This window comes from Brachycentrus maculatus, unplaced genomic scaffold, assembly GCF_059751285.1.
Source record: "Brachycentrus maculatus isolate JH-2025_06_01 unplaced genomic scaffold, ASM5975128v1 h1tg000311l, whole genome shotgun sequence".
Lineage (NCBI taxonomy): Eukaryota > Metazoa > Arthropoda > Insecta > Trichoptera > Brachycentridae > Brachycentrus > Brachycentrus maculatus.
In genome coordinates this window covers 680245-705392 of record NW_028281061.1, presented here as the reverse complement: position 1 = coordinate 705392, position 25148 = coordinate 680245, and the positions used below count along the sequence as shown (strand labels likewise).

Here is a 25148-nt window from a genome sequence, read left to right as displayed (position 1 = left end):
GATCCCACAAAGGCATGGCCTGTGTGTGGATTCTTTTCTATTTGTTTGTAATTTTGTATTTTCCTTTGTGATTTATATATATAAATAAACAAAAAAAATAATTATTTTTTGACATCTCAACATAGATGACGAAGAATATGAAAATCTGGACATTTACGACGCTTATGAACATCATAGGCTGATTTAAGTGATCACTTAATACATGTGTAACATTCATCAATTCTACCCATGATTCACAACCACACAATTAAAATTCTTGGAAGTTTTATATATATGATCCAATTTTGAAATATTGTACAAGAATCACTACAATTTTTACTAGGACATCTATTGGTGAGACGAAGAAGCTTTTTTATTTAGCAGAAACTCGTCCACCAGGCGTGACATATTGACGCGTCCTATTGAAAGAGTTCGCACCCGTTGTATGTTGGTTAAGCCTTAGCTAGATTTCAGAGTCACTTGGACGTTAGGTAATTTAAAAAAAACGACTAAGGCTTATGTAACACCGTTTATTATTTTCTTCTTAAAAGTTAACTTTGCAGATATTAATATATACTTAAAAAACTCATTACGTCATTCAAGTAAATGGCTTATATAAAAGTATTATTTAATTTCCTACTTAAACGTAAGATTTGCAAATATTAACCGTTTGACAGCTATCTATCAAAATTCAAATACATTCTAAAACTGCTATAGAAAATTTGGGTATTTAAAAAATAAAAAATATATATCTACTAAAAACTTTATAACTTCTCCAATATTACATCGATTTACTTTAACATTTTGTAGATAAAGAATAAATGCAAACAACTGTTGAAGGCAATTAAAAGAGATATAAGTAGTATGTAATAGTAAAAAAATGGAAAGCTAAATAATTTTTTTTTTTAAAGTTTCACATTTATGTTTTCCTGCGCAAATTCCATGTAGCCCCTTCTTGCAACGACAACAGATAAGGTTGGAACGTTTTATTCCAGTCCACCTATTACTGCAGACCGCATACTGCCGTAAATTGCGTCCAGGCAGTTTTTCCAAAGCAAATTTTGGGCTTGAAGTTGATGCTTTATTTTCCATATTTCTGAAGGTCATCCATTCTTCTTCGATTTGTCCAATAATAGCGGATGTGAATTGCAGCCGGGACATTATTTTTCTGTGGTGTTAGATTTGTATAGGATATAGCCATTCAGCACCATCCTTCCAAAAATGTTGAAAACCACCTTCTTCCAGAATTTGCAAGTTCTCCTCTCATCTAAGTAGGCATACAACATTTTGTCTGATTCATCTACCCCTCCCATATGTATATTATAGTCGTGAATCATACTTGGTTTTTCTTTTGTATACTCGTAAGAGCCTTTCTTTTTTGTTACTCTTACACTGTTCGAATTTGCATTGGAGGAAATCAGAATCACTGGATGCGGCTTTGTTTTTTTATCTTTGAATGAACACATAAAGATATTTTGATTAGCAAAATATTTTGCCACACCTACCTTAGCTTAAAAAATATTTTTGAAATAAAAACTGATGTGTAGTACTTTCTAGGCTTGAGAAAGTACACTTTTATTTTAAAAACACACGAGCGGCAAGAAACGACCTCCCACGCGGACCGACAAACTCGCACTAAAATGACAGCGCGACCGCGCTGCGTAGCTGTTTTAGAGACGAAATATCGAAGCGCGACAGCGCCGCATAGCGCTCAAACGGTTAATATATACCATAAAAACTTGTTGCGTCATTCAAATAAATGTTCGTGGGATAGTTACTACAACTAAGTAGCTTCGAATTTCAAGTTTTTGAGTTTGAGCCTGTGTATGCTTCAAATATATAATAAAAAAAATAAATAAATAATCTCTATTTTTGGTAATTATGGCACCAAATTGATACTCCCATCATAAAAACTCATACGGAAACAGCTTTACGTTGTAAGTAACAATATCTCTTCGCAAACCACATGCCTAATTTTTTTTTCATATATTTATATTAAAGTTTTATTTTTATACATGGTACAAGCTAAAAATAATCATAAAAATACTCAAAATACTCATGTTGCTTTGTAAAACAAAGAAATGACACTTTGGGTGTATCAAATCCTTCTCAAAACTGACAAAGCATTGCTTTCTTGGTTTTTCTATATTTTATTGGCGGGACATTAGTAAATGTTCGAGAATATATTGGGACTAAAGTAATTACACGCAATTGGCGGGAACATGTTAAATCCGGGGATGTAAAAATCCGGGTTTTACTTTATATTGTTATCAATTTATTTAAAAAAATATATTTAAATATTTTTTACATTATAAAAATACTAGATGTGATTTATCAAACTGCTCACAATCTTATGTTTAAATTTCTCAACAAAGCTTAAGAAGTTACCATGTTGTAGTAATAGTAACGATATGTTTCGATATTACTGGCACCTTTTTTTCTGCATTATTTTAATTTATAAGTGTACAAAAACAGTACCTGGAGATATCACCATTCTATTATTTTTTGTTACTGAGATCAAAATCCAATACTGTCAGATTACCCTCTGTCTACAACCGGGTCCAATAGAAGTTAATGTTGGGTTTTCTTAAAACTTTTAATGCAATATGTAAATTATATGGAGATATAACAAGTGAAGGTTGCAAGTAAAAAAAAGTACTATACTTTACATAAGGGTCTATTAGATTCAGAACGCTAGTTATCGATAGCTTTTGTTTGCGGTAAGTTAATAAAATTCATCAATGAAAATAACTGCTTGCACGCATATGTCGATCCAAACAATAGTTTAAAGCGCAGTAGCTTATCTTGAGACAACTCTGACAATGCCGTTGAGGGTTCGTGATCAGCTATGTATTACAATATCTCAGCTCCTGGCATTTCCCTGTGAACGCACTAGCTTCGGCTTTCTACTACTCCCCTCGTAACGGAAAGGGTGACTATCTCTATGGAACCCAGGAGAGAAAATTTCCCTGTTCAATCACGCGCCCCCCACAGACCCCTCGGGCCATTGCTGCTCCAAAATTATCGCTCACTCCTTTCAAGAACATCATAAATCAAAAACTTGATTGTTCAGGAGAACGTTTTAAAAGTTAAAAAATATAATACAATGTATTCAAATTAAATATCAAGCCACTTATTGAACTTTTTACTGTGCAACAGATCTTTTTAGGTAAAACCTGAAGGTTTTTTCTCCATTTGAAAAATATTTAGTATATTTAAAAAAAATATTAAACAATACCTTTTCTTCAAAATGCAAAAACAACACTTTCTGCCCTGTAGCGGGTAAATATTAAGTTAAAAATATGCCGCTTTTGCTGGGATATAGTACATTTTCTGGCCATTCCGAAAACATGCACGACTGAAAATTGACGATTTTTGATTTATGACGTTCTTGAAAGGAGTGAGTGATATGTCAGGAAGTCGACACCATTTCTAGGATCATCAGCTATCATGTTAATCCCTTTTTTTTAAATTGAACACTCGTATTCCACCACTTAATGAGTTTTATTGCATTACTTACGACTAGTTTTAAAAAATACAGATGTTTTCATCTACAGTTGAACAGTGAAACATTCACCTGTAGATGAAAACGTTAATATTTTTCGAAAATAGTTGTTTGTAATGAGATAAAACTCAGTAAGTGTGATTTTTTTTAAATAATCTACTTGCATTCCACAAAGTTAATGCCGAATCAATTAATAATACCATTTTATTTTTGTTTGTGTGCTTCGTTATTCCTATCATGTCATTGTTTGTTTTTTAATAATGTGCTGAGCTAGCTTGGAAAATCACCTGGTTGATATATTGCAGATTAGGAAATTTATTATATACACGTTTTTATTATATTTTTTTGTCACCTGATTTGTATCATGCCTGTTCTGTGCCAAAATTAACATTTAAAAATTAGTTTTTGACTTTGTACCTCCTTCGTCGTTCCACTATATTTAAATACTAATTGCTTGACAGATTTATTCAATATCACTTTTTTCCTCATGTCTTGCGGGACTGATGCCGGTGTCGTATGATATATGGCCATTCTGTCACAATCTTCGTTTGTAGCATTTGGAATAAAAATCACTAACTGCTAATATTTCAAGATAAACAACTTTGGAATGTAAAAATGAATTCAGTGATAATTTCTGTTTTGGTATTGGCGTTTGGAATTTACTACTTGGGACATAATACCGACCAATTAGTTGGTAAGTTAAATTATCAGTCATATCGACTGCACGGCTGTCCAAACTTAAAACACAGTAAGGGACATTTTGAAGTACGTTTTTTTTGCATTTTTGGACTAAAAAATATCCCTTACTGTGTTTTGAGTTTGGACAGCCGTGCAGTGCTAACCACAAAAATTATATTTTTAAATACATGAATCAATTTTTTTTATAAATATTAATTTTCTAATTTTGCAAGATATTTCGTCTATGCCGCATCCTCACATAAGTAAAAGTATATATCAAAAATAAATATTAATAAATTTATCAAAGTGTAGGTTTAGGTTGAAATGACTTGGCAAGCTAAGTCTTTCATTTTTCTTTGAGCTCTACCTGTGAAAAATTTGCAATGTGAAGAACCACTCTGTACCTAACTGGACTGGTGTTGATGGATGATTAGATGACAGAGTGATCAGTCCTACGCTCCAGATCCAAGGAGGAGTGTAAAATATTTCAAGGATACGGATGACGTAAGTGAAGGTGCATTTCAACAACCTGTCTTAGATGGAACTGCCATCTGTTGGAATTTTACATATAAATGAACATAACCTTCGAAATTTGAATGTCAATCGTGTCTTTTATTTACCATTTTTTATTTGTAATAGATTTGTTTTCACAGTAAATTTATTACTGTTTAGTTAGGTGAACCCATCCGCCTACCGGCCGCCAAACGTTGGCGGTAGGTATGTTTAGTTTGCAAATCAGCCGCCGTTTAAGCCACGCCCCCATCCGTGGTAGTTCATTTTATAAAGATACTTTCGTGTGATATCTTCAAATCAGTAAAGAAAGCTTTTCGTAATGCATTATTTCTTTTAATTTTAATAGAAATTTATCGACGACACTTGACCAAAGATGTCCCTGTAAGGATAGAATTATCTTTTTGATTGAAATATTAACTAAAATCAGTTAGAAATCAAAACTTTACATCCCAGGTGTAATGTTTTATTGAGTTATTTTTTCAAGTTTTCATGTTAATTTATCATATTTCTGATCTAGACACACAATAAAATACGTGCATAACTTGGTTGAACGCGGTGGACGCCTCAAACACGCGAGCGTTGTGATTGGTTGGACTGATTTGTTCCACAAACATCAATCTGTTTAGTTTGCGGAACCTTTTTCTGCATTTAAAGATTATTTCTATGTTTGTTTTATCAGGTGCAAAATATTAGCGCCTCCTTGTTTGACAACCCATATCACCTCCCCTCTGGGCGGGGCAACTTTCTTACTTGGGGGGTACATTCAATTAGTGTATTTATATATGTTACGGACAGATCGCACACCCCGTGCGGCGGCCCTAAGAAAGAATTCCAGGCGCCTGGCGGCGAGCGAAACGGTCGCCCGTCGGAATGCGGCCCGAAGAAGGGCCTCTATGGATTCTACCGATTTCTCATGTATTTACAGAATGTATTAGATATAAGAAAGAATAAGACAATGTTAATACATAAATGCGCCTAGATGTTAAGTAGTATAAATAGATTACTGATATAGATTACTGATAAAATAAACTTGTAAATTGTAATGTAATAACGAACTGTTGGAACGGCACCGGCACGGTATGAAAGTGTAGCCCGTCCGGTGCCCATTAGAGAGAGACAGAGATATGGCTGTCTCTCTCCCCCGGCCGCTGATTGGCTGTACTTTCCCACTGTCGGGCGGTACGCGATCACGGCCGGGTATATAGAGGGCGCATTTTTTGATAATAAACCAGTTCTGGTGTGACTGTTGAAACCTGTGTTTCATTTCTCCGCTCCCGCTCCTTGGACTACTCGCCGCGCCGCCAGCCTGGACCGCTTCGCCTCATTATACCGATTCACGGACCAGTTTCGGAAAGCCCTTATCAGGGCTATTGAGGTTGACTTGTCGGTCCAGTGCCCGCTCTTCCGCTCATACATCCATTCACCTCCGTCCGTATCCAGCTTACTCGGTAACTCGGTACGGCGGGGCCGTCTGGAACGTCACCCCTTACAACGGTGGCATAGTTGGGAGATTCCGAAGAAGGCCAGGCGTGTACATTTTTGAGAGTCATCGCACGTAACCCACGCCGGTTACATTTTGGTCCTTCGAGCCGGATCCTTCAACGCAGTCTCCAGCTACGATGCCTGCATCCCTGAGGTCGGGACGCAACGTCGCCATGGAGCCCGAAGAGCAGCGCCGTGAGGAGGGTCGGGACTCGGTCAGTTCAGTCCGAACTGATGCGAGTAGCGACTTGCGCCGCCAGATGGCGGAGCTAGCCGCTAGCAGCGAGAGGCAGTTCCAGCAACTCCGTGAGCTCCTGTCACAGTGGACAGCAGCTAACGTAAGCCCCCCAGGGGGGGAGGCTATTGCGGGTGGCGTCACAGTTTCGGCGCCCCGCACGGAAAGACTCATGCAGGAGTCACGACCGGGTGTCGAACAATCCACCCACCTACGAACGCGGCAGGACGACGCCGCCAATCAGCCCAGAAGGGAATTCAGGACATCGGCCGCAGCTCTACCGGTTCCGGTGTTGGATCCGGAACCTACGCGATTCGATGGGGAATCGCGGGACGAACTGACCGGCCACAGAGGAGAAGCGCCCGGGGGACATGGCCCGGCGCCTACTGGCAACGCGGAGCCGAGGCGTTTGGAAACCTCTGGCTTGCGTTGGCGCGCACCGGACGAACGCGATCGCTACCCGGTACGCGAATGGGTCGACAGAGCTCGACCGGACGAACGGCACCGCAGAGATGACGGAAGAGCAATCTACGCGGAGCCCTCACCCCGAGGCGGGGACTACTTTCGATGGTCGGGGCAGCCGCCGGAGTTGCCCAAGTTCAGCGGAGACCCGAGGGAATGGCGCCGCTTCAACGCGGCATATCTCCAATCTACTGAGAGATGGGGGATAGGGGACGCTGACAACATCGGAAGATTGGCGCGCGCACTGGAAGGGCGTGCGCGTCACATGGTAGCAGGCCTGCTACTGTATCCGCGCAACGTGTCGGAAATATTGCGGACGCTGGAGGACGCCTTCGGCAGCCCGACACTCATCATCGCGCAGATACTGGAAGACGCCCGGAGGATGCCGAGTCTCGCCGACCACCCCGCGGATGAAGCAGTCGTGGATTTTGCGGTTTCGATACGCAACGTCATCACCACCGTGGACGGGATGGACGCTTGCTATCTCGACAACCCGCAGCTGCTAGCGGAGATGGTTGCCAAGATGCCGACGCAACTCCGGTGGGATTGGTTCCGCGATCGCCGCCGCGAGACGAGGAGCAGTATCTACGATCTCGCCGCTTGGCTTGACGAGATCACCGCCGGCATCACGCGCCACGGAGGTCTGTTCAGAATGGTGGCGAGGAACAGAGACAAGGAGCGCGCGGGTCAGCGCGACAAGTGCGCCGAGCCCGCCAGCCGCGAGAACGCTCGACGCGTCGAGCCGAGGTATCACGTGTTTGCGACGCGCGACACAACAAGTGATAAGGAATGCGTATTTTGTAAGGCCAACGGGCATAACATACGCCGATGCAAACGGTTCGAGAAGAAAACCGTGGATGACCGCTGGGACTTTGTGCGGTCGTCCAAACTGTGTTACCAGTGTTTGGAATCAGGGCACAAGGTGCCAAATTGTGAAGCGAGAAGTTGTGATGTATGCGGAAAACACCACAATAGGATCCTGCACTCCTTCCGCACGGACAGTGTTGTGGAAGATGAAAGTGAGGACGCTGTGGACAGTGCGCAGGTGCTGTGGACAAATGACTGTGAGGTCCCGGTCACATTCAAAGTGCTGCCGGTTACTTTGAAGGGACCGCGGGGGACCGCAAAAGTGTTCGCCTTGTTGGACGAGGCTGCGTCTGTGACCCTCCTCGAGGAGGGTGTCGCCCGCGCGATAGGTGCTACGGGGATAGCAAGGAATCTGACGATCAAAGGCGCGTGTGGACGAGGCAACACATACAGGTCGCAGCGTGTAACGGTGACTTTGGAAAGTGAACAAAACGGGGAATTCGAGATCAGGGCGAGGACCATTAAGGACTTGGATCTTGTTCGTGAAGGTGGCGCGCTCGCGCAGACCGGAGGCGTTATCAAGCCGCAGTTGCTTATCGGCCTCGACAACGCGTCTCTAATGTTCCCGATCGACACCCCAGTGCTTCAAAGGGACGGTCAGCTGACTATAGTGACCGCACTGGGACCGGTCACGTACGGACGCCCCAAAGTGAAGGGGAATGACTCCGCGAGCGGAGTACTACAGGCGCAAATGTGCGCAATCGACTCCTTGGGAGTATCAAAGGGAAGAAGCCGCGCGGCGAATACGCGTGCAAGAACAGCGAAGGCTACCACGCAGCAACCGCCTAATCATGGGAAGGCGGGGTCGCTGCGGGCTCGAGACGATTTGCCGCCTGATGCGGTTCCAATGGGAAATCCGGAGCGACTCTCGGACAAGTCGCGGCCCGGTAGCACACTTCATACGGTTCCGACGGAAAATCCGGAACTAAGGCGACTCACAGAGGGGTCGTGGCCTGACGGCCAGGAAACTTATGCGGTTCCAACAGGTAGTTTGGAACCAATGCGACTCTCGGAAGAGTCGCGGCCTTGTAGCCCGCTTAATGCGGTTCCGATGGGAAATTCGGAACCAAGGCGACATTAAGGGAAAGTCGCGGCCAGACGTCTCCACCTGAATGATTGTGGCTGGATGACTCATGGCCACACATGGATGCTGCCGGGTGATCACAAGCACGTGACGCGGAGCATCACTTCAAGCCCAGGCGATTCTAGCCTGGCATATGTAATGCGGTTCCGACGGGAAGTTCGGAGCTTAGGCGACTTAGGAAACTCAAGACAAGTCGCAGCCAGATGTCTCCGCCCGAATGGTCGCGGCCGGACGACTCTGGCAAGGATGCTGCCGGGTGATCACAAGGATGTGACGCGGAGCATCAACTGAAGCCCAGGCGACGCTTGCCTGGCACCTGCGGTTCCGATGAGAGTTCCGGAACTTAGGCGACTTAGGAAACTAAGATAAGTCGCAGCCAGACGTCTCCACCCGAACGATTGCGGCTGGACGACTCTGGTCGTACATGGATGCTGCCGGGTGATCACAGGATGTGACACGGAGCATCAACTCAAGCCCAGGCGACGCTTGCCTGGCAATTGACGCGGTTCCGATGCGGAATTTAGGCGACTTAGGAAACTTAAGACAAGTCGCAGCCAGATGTCTCCGCCCGAATGGTTGCGGCCGGATGACTCTGGCAAGGATGCTGCCGGGTGATCACAAGGATGTGACGCGGAGCATCAATTCAAGCCCAGGCGACGCTTGCCTGGCACTTGCGGTTCCGGTGAGGATTCCGGAACTTAGGCGACTTAGGAAACTAAGATAAGTCGCAGCCAGACGTCTCCACCCGAACGATTGCGGCTGGCAACTCTGGCCGAACAAGGATGCTGCCGGGTGATCACTATGCACGTGACGCGGAGCATCATTTCAAGCCCAAGCGACGCTTGCTTGGCACCTGCGGTTCCGGTGGGAATACCGGAGCTTAGGCGACTTAGGAAACTCAGGATAAGTCGCAGCCGGACGTCTCCACCCGAACGATTGCGGCTGGACGACTCTGGTCGTACGAAGATGCTGCCGGGTGATCACAAGGATGTGACGCGGAGCATCAATTGAAGCCCAGGCGACGCCAGCCTGGCACATGCGGTTCCGGTGAGAATTCCGGAACTTAGGCGACTTAGGACAAGTCGTAGCCGGACGTCTCCGCCCGAACAAGGTTGCGGCCGGATGACTCTGGTAAGGATGCTGGGGAATCAAGGCGACTTCACGAAGGACGAGTCGCAGCCAAACGTCTCCGCCCGATTATGGATGTGGCCGGATGACTTTGGCCGTACAAGGATGCTGCCGGGTGATCACATGATGTGACGCGGAGCATCAACTCAAGCCCAGGCGATGCCAGCCTGGCAAATGTAATATGGAAACCAAGGCGACTTAGATGACAAGTCGCAGCCAGATGTCTCCGCCCGAGTATGGATGCGGCCGGATGACTCTGGAAGGATGACAAGGATGCTGATCACTGGACGTGACGCGAAGCATCACCTCAAGCCCAGACTTCTCCAGTCTGGCGTTGTGACCCGGAAGGCGACTCCATCAGGGCGAGTCGCGGCCTGGTGTCTCTGGTGACGCGAGGATGCTGCCGAGAGACCACGCTGAACGGGCCACAATCATCACCATCGGCGTGATAAGGGAGAAGAACGTGCAATCCGTCCCAGGAAATTTGGTGCAGACTAGCTGCACGGGGGGAGTGTTACGGACAGATCGCACACCCCGTGCGGCGGCCCTAAGAAAGAATTCCAGGCGCCTGGCGGCGAGCGAAACGGTCGCCCGTCGGAATGCGGCCCGAAGAAGGGCCTCTATGGATTCTACCGATTTCTCATGTATTTACAGAATGTATTAGATATAAGAAAGAATAAGACAATGTTAATACATAAATGCGCCTAGATGTTAAGTAGTATAAATAGATTACTGATATAGATTACTGATAAAATAAACTTGTAAATTGTAATGTAATAACGAACTGTTGGAACGGCACCGGCACGGTATGAAAGTGTAGCCCGTCCGGTGCCCATTAGAGAGAGACAGAGATATGGCTGTCTCTCTCCCCCGGCCGCTGATTGGCTGTACTTTCCCACTGTCGGGCGGTACGCGATCACGGCCGGGTATATAGAGGGCGCATTTTTTGATAATAAACCAGTTCTGGTGTGACTGTTGAAACCTGTGTTTCATTTCTCCGCTCCCGCTCCTTGGACTACTCGCCGCGCCGCCAGCCTGGACCGCTTCGCCTCATTATACCGATTCACGGACCAGTTTCGGAAAGCCCTTATCAGGGCTATTGAGGTTGACTTGTCGGTCCAGTGCCCGCTCTTCCGCTCATACATCCATTCACCTCCGTCCGTATCCAGCTTACTCGGTAACTCGGTACGGCGGGGCCGTCTGGAACGTCACCCCTTACAACGGTGGCATAGTTGGGAGATTCCGAAGAAGGCCAGGCGTGTACATTTTTGAGAGTCATCGCACGTAACCCACGCCGGTTACAATATACATGTTTTTAAAACAAACTGATATGCGAATGGGTTAATTGCTGAAGTAAAGTATTTCCCATGTTAGCAATGTCGAAGTTACATAAGCTAGTATGGGTAACGGGTATGCAACTCCGAATGCATTAGCCATTGTTGTTGTCCTACCCACTCTTCCTCCTCCATTGCCTTTCCTGTATGGCAGTAATGTCCTTCACCCTGAGCTCCGCCGTTGGCGTCATCTTTATCCCACATATATCCCGCTCCTTTATCCAAAAATTGGAGCAAGGGAGGAACTGATCATCTTGCCATCATGTAATTTATCGTCAACTTGATGCAGTGCCCTGGATGCATCAATTGGGTTTCGTTCAAAGCAAAAATATTCAGATTAATGGGATTGTCTTTGAGATATTGTGCAATTTTGTTTTCAGACACTGATGATTTTCCGGAACTCTTTAAACTCGATGATTACGATGACTGCATTGCTAATAATCCTGAGGGACTCTACTGTTTGGTGGATATCCATCTAACTACGGAGAATCCTGGAGATTTGTGGTATAGAATTAAGGTAAATATTTTATTTACTCATAAAGAATGTGACCTACGTACTAGAAAACTCCATTCTGAGAGCTTATTTGCAACCCCAATCAAAGAACAATCATATCCCAGTTTAAATATTTTTGGGTAATATTTTAAATATGATAGGAAATGACAGGAATTAAATTTTGTTATATTTATAATTTGGGACAGTTACTTTCATTCACAATATACACTCGGGCCTCGTATAACACGGTTATATGGTTCCACAAAAACCTTGTGCAATACAAATCCCTGTTATGCAAGGTTTGAAGTTCATTAAAAATTAGGGTTCGCATTCCAAAAAATAATCAAAAATAGTTTATATGAATATGTACTTTATTTTTTTAAATGAAATTATATAATTTTACATATTTGTTAAAAAAAAACACTTTTATAATACATACATATAATATAATTTCTGTTTATCGGAATCATGTATTTTATATATGGATATTTTTACAGTATTCTTTATTTTTGTGTTTTGTAGTATTTTACAAATAAAGCTTTGCTGACCACTTTGGCTACTTAGAATTTGGACTCAGAAAAAAGAATGTAATTTTTTTCTCAATTAATTCTGTTGCAGAATGTCAGCTTGCAAACAAAGACCTATTTTCGCCATGATATATTACACAGAGGAGTTTGTGTCAGCAAAATAAGTAAATCTTTGGGTGATATTGCTTCCTTACACACTGATGAAAATATTCTACGGGCAGCTGTACAGCAATGGGCAGACAGAGAAATTAATGACTTGTATGGCTTTGGTGGAAATATAGTAATAAAAAAATGCTCTGACAAACATGAAACCAAGTCCGTGAGTACAGTTGCTGCTCTGTATGCAATTGTTGTAGTTGGATTGGTTCTGCTTAATATCGTTTCGAGCTTCATCACTCCTAAAGGAGACAACAAAAATGGTAATGCAAAATTATAATGTGATAATATGCAATAACTTTTAAAAATAATTTCAAAGAACAGTACTGAAGATATTCTCATTTACTACTACTACTACTACTACAACCACCACGCTCACACTCTGTTTTCCTGACATACACTCCTCCCTTCACATTCATACATCCATTCATACATGCCCTCTGATTACGCAGACTTTTGACATCAACAGATTTTTCAAATTTTTAAATATTTATTTTTCAATACCCGCATTTACATTTTCCCTCCATTTAAGTTTTGTTTTCAGTCCCTTAAAAAACGTAAAATATTGGTTTCATTGTACACAACATGTTCTTCAACACGTAGGTTTTTTTAAGGTGGGTATTTTAATTATTCAAAAATAAATACTTCACAACTACTTGAACAATTTTCTCGAATACTGTTTTTATATTTTAAATTATGTATTTACAAAAACAATAAGATTAATATTTCTGCTATAATTTATGTAAAGTTTTTATGTACCTACTTTCTGATATTACTATTCCATTTCATTTTGTTACTGAGATCAAAAATCAATGTTTATCACTCACTGAATAAATGAATAAATATATGTAGCGTCATCTGAGTAATTCTAAACTCACTAACTAACCATCACGCCGCTTCCTCGGAGGGGTAGGCGGAGAGATTACAAACAATCTTCACCTCTTTCACATTCATACTTGTCCTAACACAGACCTCCTTCCTTTGCTTCTATTACCAACCACATTCGCTTCATAAATTTGTTTTACAATGATTATTAGATTACAAATCTAACTTGAGTTAAATTTCAAGATTTCTCAATTTAGATAAGAAAATGTTTTGGATGGGAATGTACAGGCGTGTCTGGGTATTTACAGCTCTTACGAACTGCCTTGGCTGCTTTCTGTCGCCATGATTGCCAACCACTTTACCCATGTTGTTTAACTGCTTTATGTGACAGTTCATTTTACATTTTTGGTGAGAATTTCATAGGCTTTTCTATCGTTAAAATTAGTAAATTAGCAGAAATATTTATTTAGGCATGCGAGATTCATTGCCGAATATTTAATTTACTAAGAAATGCCAAACACTATTTTTTAGTATTATTTTGTGTATTTACATCACAATATTTGGAGTGCATCCAAATACAGGTTCTTTGAAGCTGGATTTTTCTCCACTCGAGAGCTACTTATATCAAGATTTTATTCATATTTCAACATGGATGAACAATTTTATTGATATGGAAATATTGAAATCTGTGTGACTATAGGGATTTTGACTAGTCATTGATTGGTTTCAGTGATCACTGTATTAAAATTACAGTTACAAATTTATTCACAGTTAGAAATTTGTGGATAAAGTTTACTCTAGTAGTTTAAGAATAATTAAATTTATTAGATGCTATGAGTATTTGTACTGTCTTATTTAATTTTTTAGATTGTAATATATGCAATTATATTTGAATGTGTTCCTTTTTAAGATTATTTTTTAAATAATTAATAATAAATATTTTTAGGCCACTTTATAATACTGCCTATTTTTTCAGAAATGAAATTCAAAATCCTTCATGCATTCAATATACCTAATAACTTTAAAAATCTGTTGGGCCAATCAACGAATGACCATTGGATACAGAGGATGCATTGTTTCCGCCCGGTTATGATCATTGGTGTTATTTTTTTTCACTTCTTTATTCTACTATACAGCCTTTACATTGAAAACCCTGAAATACTTGAAAAAGTAAGTTGATATATGTATTTATTTATGCTCTATACGAGGACTATATGTATTATAATTATATACACATAATCATATCTATGTAGGTAATGTGTATTTCTATTTCTAATGCATTAATCATTATCGTAACATGCCTCCATGGCCCGGGGATGGGGGCTGAACTGATCGCTTAATTGGCACAATGATCTGCTTCTGGTTGTAGGTACTAATTTCATCGTACAGTCTGCGACCGGGTATTTATTTATGATATTGTATTTATTTCAGATGCACAGAGATGTCTTGGTACAATTTTTATTCAGCTCCCCGCTTCTATTGCAACTGAACTTTGTGACATCCAGTTTTCTGCTGACATATAATTTCTTAAAGTATGCAGAATCAAAACCAAACATCAAAATTTACGACGATATAAAAAAATATATTGTTCTACGCTGGTTAAGGTGACAAATATTTTTCATTGTAAACTGTATAATGTATCATCATACAGTTTACAATGAAAAATGGAGATTTTTTTAATGATAAAATTATATTGTACCTTGCATAGTAAAAAAATATTTAATTTTATAATGAAACTTCTTATACAAAATTCCCAACATCGACTTTGCATAATTACTATGTATATCATAAAAATATAATATATACAGTCGAACTCGGTTATAACAAGGATAACGGGAATGACTGAATTTGCTTGTTATAAACAGTACAGGTATTTTTTTCATAAACATACCTATCACATGAGTGAATAAGTAGCAATTCAAATTAAATACACAATTAACCCATAACACTTTTTTTCTGTTAGTCAACTTTTCATATAATATTTGGAAAATCCTGCGCTTCTTTGGGTACAAAACCATTGTTGCAAAATTTCATCAACATTCCTACAGTAATTTTGTTCCTATTTTTTTGGGTCCGTGATGTTCTTTTCAAATGCAGATAAAAATACAATGTTGACACTGTGGTTCTGTTTTTTCGTAATTTCCGCTTTTTCACGAATTGAGAGGCACTTTCTAATATTAGTTTATAATTTGACAGTTTGTTTTTAACTGATCTGCTCTAGAATTGATCTGACATTCCCCGCCTTGTAATTTTTACTATGCATTGTCTGTTGTAAGCATAGAACATACAAAATATGGAAACTATTTTTAAAATCCCCGTAGTAAGCATGCCATTCATAAAATAACAAAACAGTTGTTTATTACAATGAAGTGCTGTGGCGCCGGTGCTAGTAGGTACCTAGTAACTTCACAAAGCTTGGATGTTTTAAATGCAATTTCAACCCTATGCCGAATACTTTTTCAATGTTGTCGGCAAAAAATACCAATTATGTACTTAGTATCTTAACTATTGTGATAAACCTAATCCGATCCCGGCGGCATCGGTCTAGGTAACTGCCCGGTCAGATTTTATTGCTTAGGGACGAAATTGGTCTTTTTATAAAATTGACACTTTAACAGTTTTAAGATTTTTTACGATATTTTAGCTCGTTATAGCCGAGAAATAGCTCGTTATGACCGTGAGGAAATATGTGGAGAAAATCACAAACCAAAATGACAAAAAAATTGAATGTTTTCTCGTTATATCCGAGACCTCTCTATATCCGTGCTCGTAATAACCGAGTTCGACTGTATTTATTTAGAAATGTAAAATTCTAAATCTGTAGCAGGGGAGGCACAATTTCCTAGAGGGATTAATTATAATATTTATTTAATGCGCCCGTACCTTCATTTAGTTAACAATGTAGTTAACACAGCCTTAAAGTGGCTTATCCTCCATTGGGTGCAGATAAGGGTTAGATTGTAGTAAGTTTAGAATTTATCTTGTTTAATATTTGGTTTTGGTTTTTAAATATTTAAGGTTGACTCCAGCGTATGCCGTGATTGTCGGTTTCACTGCTCTATGGGTGGAGAAGTTATGTAAAGGATTGTTAGTGCCGATATCTAGGAAAGAGATTCCACTATGTCAGGAGGGTTGGTGGGCCAATCTGCTTTTCATCAATAACTTTGTGGGCGGCTCTTCAGTGTGCGTCCCGCAAGGATGGTACTATGTTTTCTCATTTATAATGTGGATTATTCATTATTGAGATCAGCAATATTATCTAACAATCTAATCGGAGAGGCTTCATCCAAAAGTTGGATTCCACACAACACTTGCTTATGGTGACTTTATTGAACGACTTCCAAAGTAGGGTATAAAAGGTTGCATCTTCACACAATTTTATCCCATTTCTCCATCAAATCACAAAAGTACCACCATCTCATTTCTTCACATCACAATGCAAGGGAAAGGAATAGAGAAGAAAGCATTGCCCGGGCTATTTTCAATAAGTAAGTGTAAGCTCTTCACCCAACTTCTAAAAATCTTAATCTTTATCTGAAAAAGAGATTGTTGAAGTGAGCGTTCTGCTATCATTAACAAGTTGGTTTGAAGCTATCACCCAAAAAGTAACTAAAATTATTAAGATAACGCAAATGGCAAGTTCTTATTTGATTCTTTATGAAATTTTATCTTCGATGTTGCCTATTTTATGTCTATTTGTAATATTTCTTATTACAGAAATGGTTATCTTGTCAATATTCCAGGTACCTAACAGTCGACATGCAATTTCACTGTGCTGGTTTGGTTATTCTAATGATTGCACACAAGGTACCCAAGTTGGCAAAGTACATCATAGGAGGGCTGCTTACTATTTCAATCCTTATTCCAGGACTCGTAACTTATGTTTACGGGTATAACGGAGTGGTATTGATTACACCTGAGTAAGTCTTCCAATCCTTACAATGATTTTGTTTTAAATAAATTCCACTCCTAGATCTGAGATCAGCTTTCATTGTTTAACTACTGATCGAGTCGATATAATCGTTTACTCTGTGCACCATTTAGGTGGGGGCGGATACCCGCTTACTCCAAGCTGTAGCCTTTTTATGACATTGTGAACATTTTGTGTTCTAGAGGGATAAGAGAAACATTTAGCAATGACGCCACATTTAATAGTCTATATATATCATTCAAGGGAAATGCCAGCGGTTTATTTATCGGAATAGTGACAGGATACATCCAATTTTATATTGAAAAATATAAAATAAATGTTTTAAACTACAAGGTTTGTAATTTTTAAATTTTATAATTGGCCCTTAAGCTATTTTTTTTAAATCTTTTTTGAGTCTTAATCTTTTTATACTAACCACTTAATGGAACAATAAATATCTGGTTATTTTATTTTTTATGTAAATAAGCAAGAGTTTACATAATCCAAAAGTTTTCCAGTTCTAAATAACAAAACAGAAGCAAAAAAAGATGTTAAATGACTTTATTTAAAAATGAAATAAAACAAGTCTTAATTTTAAAATGTAAAAAATAAAATTTGGTGATTTATTGAAGAATTTCCAATAAAAAGTATCAAATGACAAGTGGTGAGTTCAGCTCAGTTGTTTATCTTAGTAATCCAAACAATTCGAAAAACGCAAGCAGTGCTCGCATTCTCGCTCAGCAAAAATAAAAACAAAAACATTCTATTCAATTAGCAATCAAAAATTTTGATTTATAGATATAATATTTAATTTCAAGACGAAGCTACATGAATAAAAGTATAATATAGTTACAATCCTAAAATTCTAAGCTTTAAACATTGACGTGGGGTCGTGATGCCATTGTGTCAAAATTTCTATATGCCAATGTTGCATTCACATTTGCAGGGGATAGAAACATTTTGAAAAAGCATTTTGAACACCAATTGCAACTTTTGAGATTTCTTTGACCAAACATTAAAAATACCTTAGTTTTTTTTATTATAATATACTTATACTTGATGAAAAGGGTTGGAAATTTGGATGTTTGAAATATAATACCAAAATTATTCTGCCCTCCCTTGTTAAAGAGTGTTTTTTGTGCGTGTGTTAACTCAACTATCAGAAAAATTTGCACAAAAATCATTGTAACAAATATAAACTTTTTATTTGAGTATTTGGAATTTGAGTACTTAAAATTGAATTGTCAAATACTAAATAATATAATAGGTATGTTTCAATATTTGGAGTGTGTTCAAATTTTTGTTTTCAATTGCTGGATTTGATCCATTTAGGTGTTATTTATATGATCATTTTAATTGATATCTCAACATAGATGATTAAGTTCCTTGATATGGGTATTTACATGCCTTATAATCTGTTATTGACTTGCTTGAATGGTGAATGTCGCAACGTAACATTCACCATTAAACCTATGATTGAGAACCACATATCTGTGTATAAAGTGATCATTTAACCGGCCAGTATATTTGCATATGATATCAGTGTGGCCTTTTGAAACTTTTTATTCTCTTGTCTTTTATAACATTAAAAAAACTTTTTTTTCCAGTGGTGGTCGGCTGGACTAAGGGCAGTATTTATATCATTTGTTTTCCTTGCATTATGGGGATTCTATGCATCCTTAAAAATACCAAATATTAACCCGATATTTAAATCAATTAACGCATCAATTGTAAAACCCTTAGTGGGTGGACAATGTGCTGTGTTCCTTCTGTACATTGCCAACAATCGTGATTGTAAGTATATTTTAATTTATTTTTAATGTCGCCACCAAAACATGTTACCAGTCAGTAAACATTGCTACGAAATAGAATGCAGGGAGTATAGTTCATGTAAGAAAAGAATACTTAATGGCAGATTTAATCATTCAAAAGGTCCCAAGCGCCATGTGTGATAAATGGATTACTTTCAAGACATTTTTAATTATGGTTTGTTTATCAAAATGAAATTGGATACAGCTATGGGAGGTCCGATAATGTTATCTTAAAATTATTACCATTGGGAAGAATGGAGTTGCAAACCACTAAATTCGAGAGTTTATTTGACTTCAATTTTTTCTACTAATGTTCCAATCAAATTTATGATCGGTTGTTAAAACACTTTGAACAAAAATTCTATGCATATAAAAAGAGCAACAGAGCGGTTATCAGTTGGTGATTTATATACAAACGTGGAAGATGTTTTACCGCAAAATTGAGTTTCAATTGATTTGTGAGTGCGCTAACAATGATTTTATTTGCATAATTTTCAGTGGGAGTATCGTCATTTCTGAAATCCAGGAAACTGATTATTATCGGGAGACTGAGCTACTGCACGTACCTTGTTCACTTGTTGGTGCAGGACGCCATGATTACCAATCTACAGTTGCCTGTTAAACTAGATTATATTACGCTTGTGAGTATAAACTTATTTACAAGGGGAATGTATGTTATCTCAAATCATGTCTCTAATCAACTTTTAATCCTAAAAAGGTAACATTATTTGAAATATCAAACATAATTTTATTAATTAATTAATTAATTAATTCATGAAATTATAAAATGATTTATAATTGCTTAATCCGGCCGGCAATTTTAATGATGCGGCAATCAATCACAATGATACACTGTCCAGTCTTCACTTCGATACTTCTTATACAAGTGCACAATTCATTTAGTTAAATTTAAATGAAATCCTAATATTATTGTTGCTTGTGGAGCAACTCGTCCACCCGCCATGAGTGCGGAATACGAAGTGCGGGAATCCTTCCCGGCGAGATGGCAATAAAAAAGAAACTCTTTTGAAGGAGGGAGAAGAGAGAGGGGTTGGTAGGCAAACTTTTTTGCGCTAGAACGTGTCCACTTGCTGGAGATGCAAACATGTGTCCCGATCCAGAGCGTGCTCTTAACAATAGGCGGTACCTGAAGCTGACCTTTATTTTAAGCGTCAGGCCGATTCTCGCGACAATTATTCAACAGAAAAATAATATTTTTTTTAAATGTATTTTATTTTTACACAAACGCATTTTTGACCACGCTAAAATGCTTCACGTCAAAATTAATAAAAAAATTACATTTTCAGAACTTACTTCCCCTGGCATCCATCTTCTTGGCGTTCTTCGTTGGATTTGTGTTGAGCCTGTTTATAGAAATTCCTTTCTGGAATTTGCAAAAACTATATAAAAGCTCTACAAACTGATTTGGTGCTCTGTGTTCCACCTTCAGAGGTACCAATCTGTTGTTAAGTTACCCGCAGAGTATTGAAATTAGAGTTTGTACTATACGTATTGTAGTTTTACTTATATTTGTGCGATGAAGTATCCTGTTTAGTCTCTTGGGTAATAAAATAAAAATACTTGGTACAGTTTTAAATATTTTATTTATTTTATGATAATGACCACTTTTCTGTCATTAACGGACATATGCCCTCTAAAAGACATTATAAAAACATTTAAATATAAATGAAAAACCAATACATGCAACTCATAAAAGTTTTTTTTTTAAAAAAGCAGGCTGGTACCTACTTAACATTTTCACAAAACATATTGTCGTCAATGTTTTAGTTAAGGAAAGGTTTATAGGACTTACGATATAAAACATTTTTGCAATTATGATTGGGACAAGGTCAGATAAAAGCTTAGCACTCTACATACAAAATAATTTTACGATTATTTTTGTAATAGTGATCATAAAAATAATTTATTGATACACACATGATTTATTGATGCGAACAGGCATGTATGATACTGATAGAAGTGTACATATATTCACACTGATAGAATATGAAACGGTTTTTTTTTTAAATATCTAAAAGTCTAAAAAAATAATATATCAGACTAATCTTCATCTTCTGTACCCTCATCCAATGAAAATCATCATATTCTCAAATAAATTACAGGCGCCTAAGAACCATGTGTCAATAAGCTTCAAATGAACATAGCATCTTTTGTTAAACATAATCAGATTTTCAATAAATAAAATTATACCCATACCTTCCTTTGGAATATTGCATAAATTGTATCTGGTGTATTTGATTTTCTATCGGTCGATTTAAGATTTACGTCACTTTACTCATGATGACCTTTATTTTATTAGAGTTTGCTGCCAAAATATAAGGTTGTGTGTGATGTGCTAAATCATGGGTGATAATAATAATAATAATTTGGATAATTTGTATAGCGCCATTTTCGTAAAATACTACCTCAAGGGCGCTTATAAAGACATGGATAATAATAATAATAATAAGATGATGATGATAATGATATAAAAAAATGGATTAAAACGTCGTCAATCGATCTCGGGCTGTCGAGTCTGGAGCGGGGAAAAGATGAGCCGACAAATTAAAACGCCGTCCTCTTGATCCCATGGGCTGGAGAATGACCAAGGTGTTGAGCAGGATGACTTCCCGAGCGATGGTCGTCACGCTGGAGGGCAGCTTGTTGATCTCCTCGTCATTGTGGATGGCCAACTTCCAACTTCCAAACTAGCAGTTCAAACGGGACTTCACATTTATCCTCTTTTGCCGCCCTTCCGTGATCCGACATGATGGTTTTGTCTTTAAGGTTTTCCGCTTTCGCTTTCATACTAATGGGAGCTGGCGCAATTGAGGTATTTAAGTTTGTAGTTCGATTTCATAAAATTTAACCGTTTAAGCACATGTTCTCAGATTGGTATTGTCTTTGCACATTTTTATTGCAGTCATTTATCCCCGAGGGTGGCCAACATTTTCTGTAGCCTGGCCAGATTTTAGAAATGAGAAATCCTACCGGGCCGTAAAACAAAATTAATTTTATTATTCAAAGCAAACAATATATATATATATATATATATATATATATATATATATATATATATATATATATATATATATATATATATATATGTATATATATATGTATATATATATATGTATATATATATATATGTATATATATATATATATATATATATATATATATATATATATATATATATATATATATATATATATATATATATATATATCATATAAACATATTTATTAGGTACTTTTCAAACTTATTTGCATGTTTAGCCTCGTAATGCCGATTAATGTTTCTTTTTCGAGATAGAAACAGAATCATTATCATATCAGGCATGCTGGCTTTGTTTTAAATTCCACAAAAAAATAGTTTATAGTCCATCTGTCTTAAAAACTTCTCAGTTCTTCTGTTACTCTGCTCTTCTTTAGTCCAACAACTACTTGACGCCATTATGGGTCTTGTAATTGTCAGGATAGTGAAATACTCTATATTTCTGATATGAATATATGGGATACGATACGAACTACGCACAATGGAATGTTGGTGGTTTTGTGTACACCAAAGGAAAAAAATGTGTAATTTGCTGCGCGGGCCGCAAGCAGACTTCTGCGGGCCGCATGCGGCCCGCGGGCCGTGGGTTGGCCACCCTTGTGCTAAATCTCAAAAAACTCATGTTTTAACTTTTTTATTGCAATTATCCCTAACAAGATGAATTGCTAAAAAATGAATATAAAACTAATTGTTTTAATAATGGTATGTTTTAATAATAATTCTATTTATTCACCTATTTTCGGTTCCTAACCAAAATTATTTATAACCAAAAAGATCTTATTTTTCTCAATCCATTGAACATTGACAGCCATTAACCCTAGGAAGATAGTCTGCGTAAAATTTACGGATGCGTTTGCGAAATGTTGTACTCTCTTTCTAAATAGCGCGAATCCATAGCTGTGCGATTCAGACATCTCATCCGTTGCTGGGAGCTGCTGTGTGGTGTCCGTGTTGTTAAGGTAAGTGTCACGAATTTTGAAATATTATGAACGCGTGAGTCGAAATTACGCATGATTATCTTTTACGTGACTTTGATGATTTTGACTTATAATGATAGTTTTATTATTTTATGTATCTGTAAGTATTTTATACCATGACTTATATTATAATTTTCTTTTTATAGATATTGAGGTAAAAATATAATTCAATGGGGAGTAGAAACTTGGACGAAGACCATATCCTGACCCCTCTTATGCAAAATGATGACGAGCTTCCCGGTGAGGATACCGACAGTGAAGTCCGTTTAGGATGTTTATTCCCAACAAGCCAAGTATATATATAGCATAAAAATCTTCATGATGTGTGACAGTGGTATTAAGTACATGACAAATGGAATGCCTTATTTGGGAAAAGGGACCCAGACCAACGGAGTGTCTCTCGGAGAATTCTATGTAAAGGAATTATCAAAGCCTGAACATGTTTTCAATGGATGGAAACAAATTGCTTTAGTTTATAATGGCGCTACAACATCATTCGATGTCCATCGTCGCGCGTTATCATATGAAAAATAGTTGAGAAACTTGTTCTATGGATCTCACCTCTACTTGTGAAGTAAGAAATATTTATAAATTTTAACTTACGGCAAATTTGCAACTCTGGGACTTATTTTTAATTTTAATTCTATTTTCTAATTATGGCACTAAATTGATACTCCCATCATAAAAACTCATATGGAAACAGCTTAACGTTGTAAGTAACAGTATGGCTTTGCAAACCACATGTTTAATTTTCTTTCATATATTTATATTGAAGTTTTATTTTATATGCGTTACAAGCTAAGAATAATCATAAAAATACTTAAAATACTCATGTTGCTTTGTAAAACAAAGAAATGACACTTTGGGTTTATCAAATCCTTCTCAAAACTGAAATAACATTGCCATCTTGGTTTTTCTATGATTTATTGGCAAATCTATGGGAAACTTTTCAATTCAAGAATTTAAGTAATACATTTCTTTACATACATGCTCTTCTCTCTTCTTCTTGTTTTTATAGATCCTAGGGATCTGTTTGTGCCTTCGCATATCGCTCTTGGGATGTTGACTCCCAGCTGTCTTTCCATCTTTTCGGAGGTCTGCCTGGGGGTCTGCGTCGTTCAGGGTTACCTTGAAGGGCGATACGTAGAAGTCTGTCTTCTGACATTCTGTTCATATGTTCATTCCAGTATCGCCTTCGTTGTCATCCCCACCTCACGATATCCTCCATCTTACACATGCTCCGGATGTTGGTATTTCTTACTCGGTCTCGCAATGTGTTTCCGGTTATGGATCGGAGAATCTTCATCTCGGAGGTCCGAAGTCCAGATTTTGTTCTGTAAGTATCGTCCACCTCCGTAGTGTAATGGTCAGCACGCTCAGCTACCGTTCTGGAGGTCCCGGGTTCGATTCCCAAGGGGGGTAAAATAAATATAAGTGATTTTTTCACTGTAATATTTATTCAATATTACCATGGACTGGTACCTGAAGCGGAGGGCTGATCACCTTTCCTTCATGTGTAAAACGATCAAGATAACACTGCGTTTATATGACACAGTGCCCTATGCACCATTGGGGTGCGGATAAGGGTTTAAAAAAAAAAAAAAAAAAAGTATCTGCTCTTGCCTCAATCCCATAAGTGGCTATTGGTATACATACATGCATATATCATAATACAGTGAAACCCCTATTTTACGTTTTTAAAGGGACTGAAAAAAAAACTTACATGCAGGGAAAATGTAAATGCATTTTGGAAAAAACATTTTAATTTTATTTATTTTTTAGTGGTAAAAATGTTGATGAGATGATGAGAAAAAAAAACCTAAACGGAGGGAACATATGAGGGAAAATGAAAAAACACAAAATTTTTTTTTTTGCAAAAATTATAATTACCAAATGAATAAAACAAACAAAAAACGTAAAAACTGTATGTAAATGATGGTCGCGAATAATGTCAAAAAAAAGAATTCTTATAGATCGAGTCAAAAATCTAATTACAGCATATTTTCGACATAAACTGTGGAAAAAAAACGTAATAAACGTATGCGGGTAGTAAATTTTCGAGAATATATTGGGATTAAAGTAATTATACGCAATTTGCGGGAAAATGATTAATCCGGGAATGTAA

At 38.2% G+C, this 25148-nt stretch overlaps 1 protein-coding gene across 3 annotated transcripts; it reads left to right on the top strand.

The window, feature by feature from the left end:
- Positions 1-2508: 2508 nt before the first annotated feature.
- Positions 2509-20588, top strand: LOC148304580 (nose resistant to fluoxetine protein 6-like). Of its 3 annotated transcripts, XM_088268083.1 has the most exons (12): positions 2509-2699; positions 4039-4178; positions 11648-11784; positions 12379-12706; positions 14245-14438; positions 14700-14872; positions 16287-16469; positions 17012-17188; positions 17382-17532; positions 18786-18972; positions 19488-19630; positions 20297-20587. In XM_088268083.1, exons 2-12 carry the CDS (start codon positions 4100-4102, stop codon positions 20411-20413), a joined length of 1869 nt encoding a protein of 622 aa, XP_088124209.1. In that variant the 5' UTR covers positions 2509-2699; positions 4039-4099; the 3' UTR covers positions 20414-20587. The 3 variants fall into 3 exon arrangements, with proteins under 3 accessions (XP_088124209.1, XP_088124208.1, XP_088124207.1); XM_088268082.1 differs by lacking the exon at positions 2509-2699 and having other exon boundaries at positions 3941-4178; positions 20297-20588; XM_088268081.1 differs by lacking the exons at positions 2509-2699; positions 4039-4178 and having other exon boundaries at positions 11470-11784.
- Positions 20589-25148: the final 4560 nt, after the last annotated feature.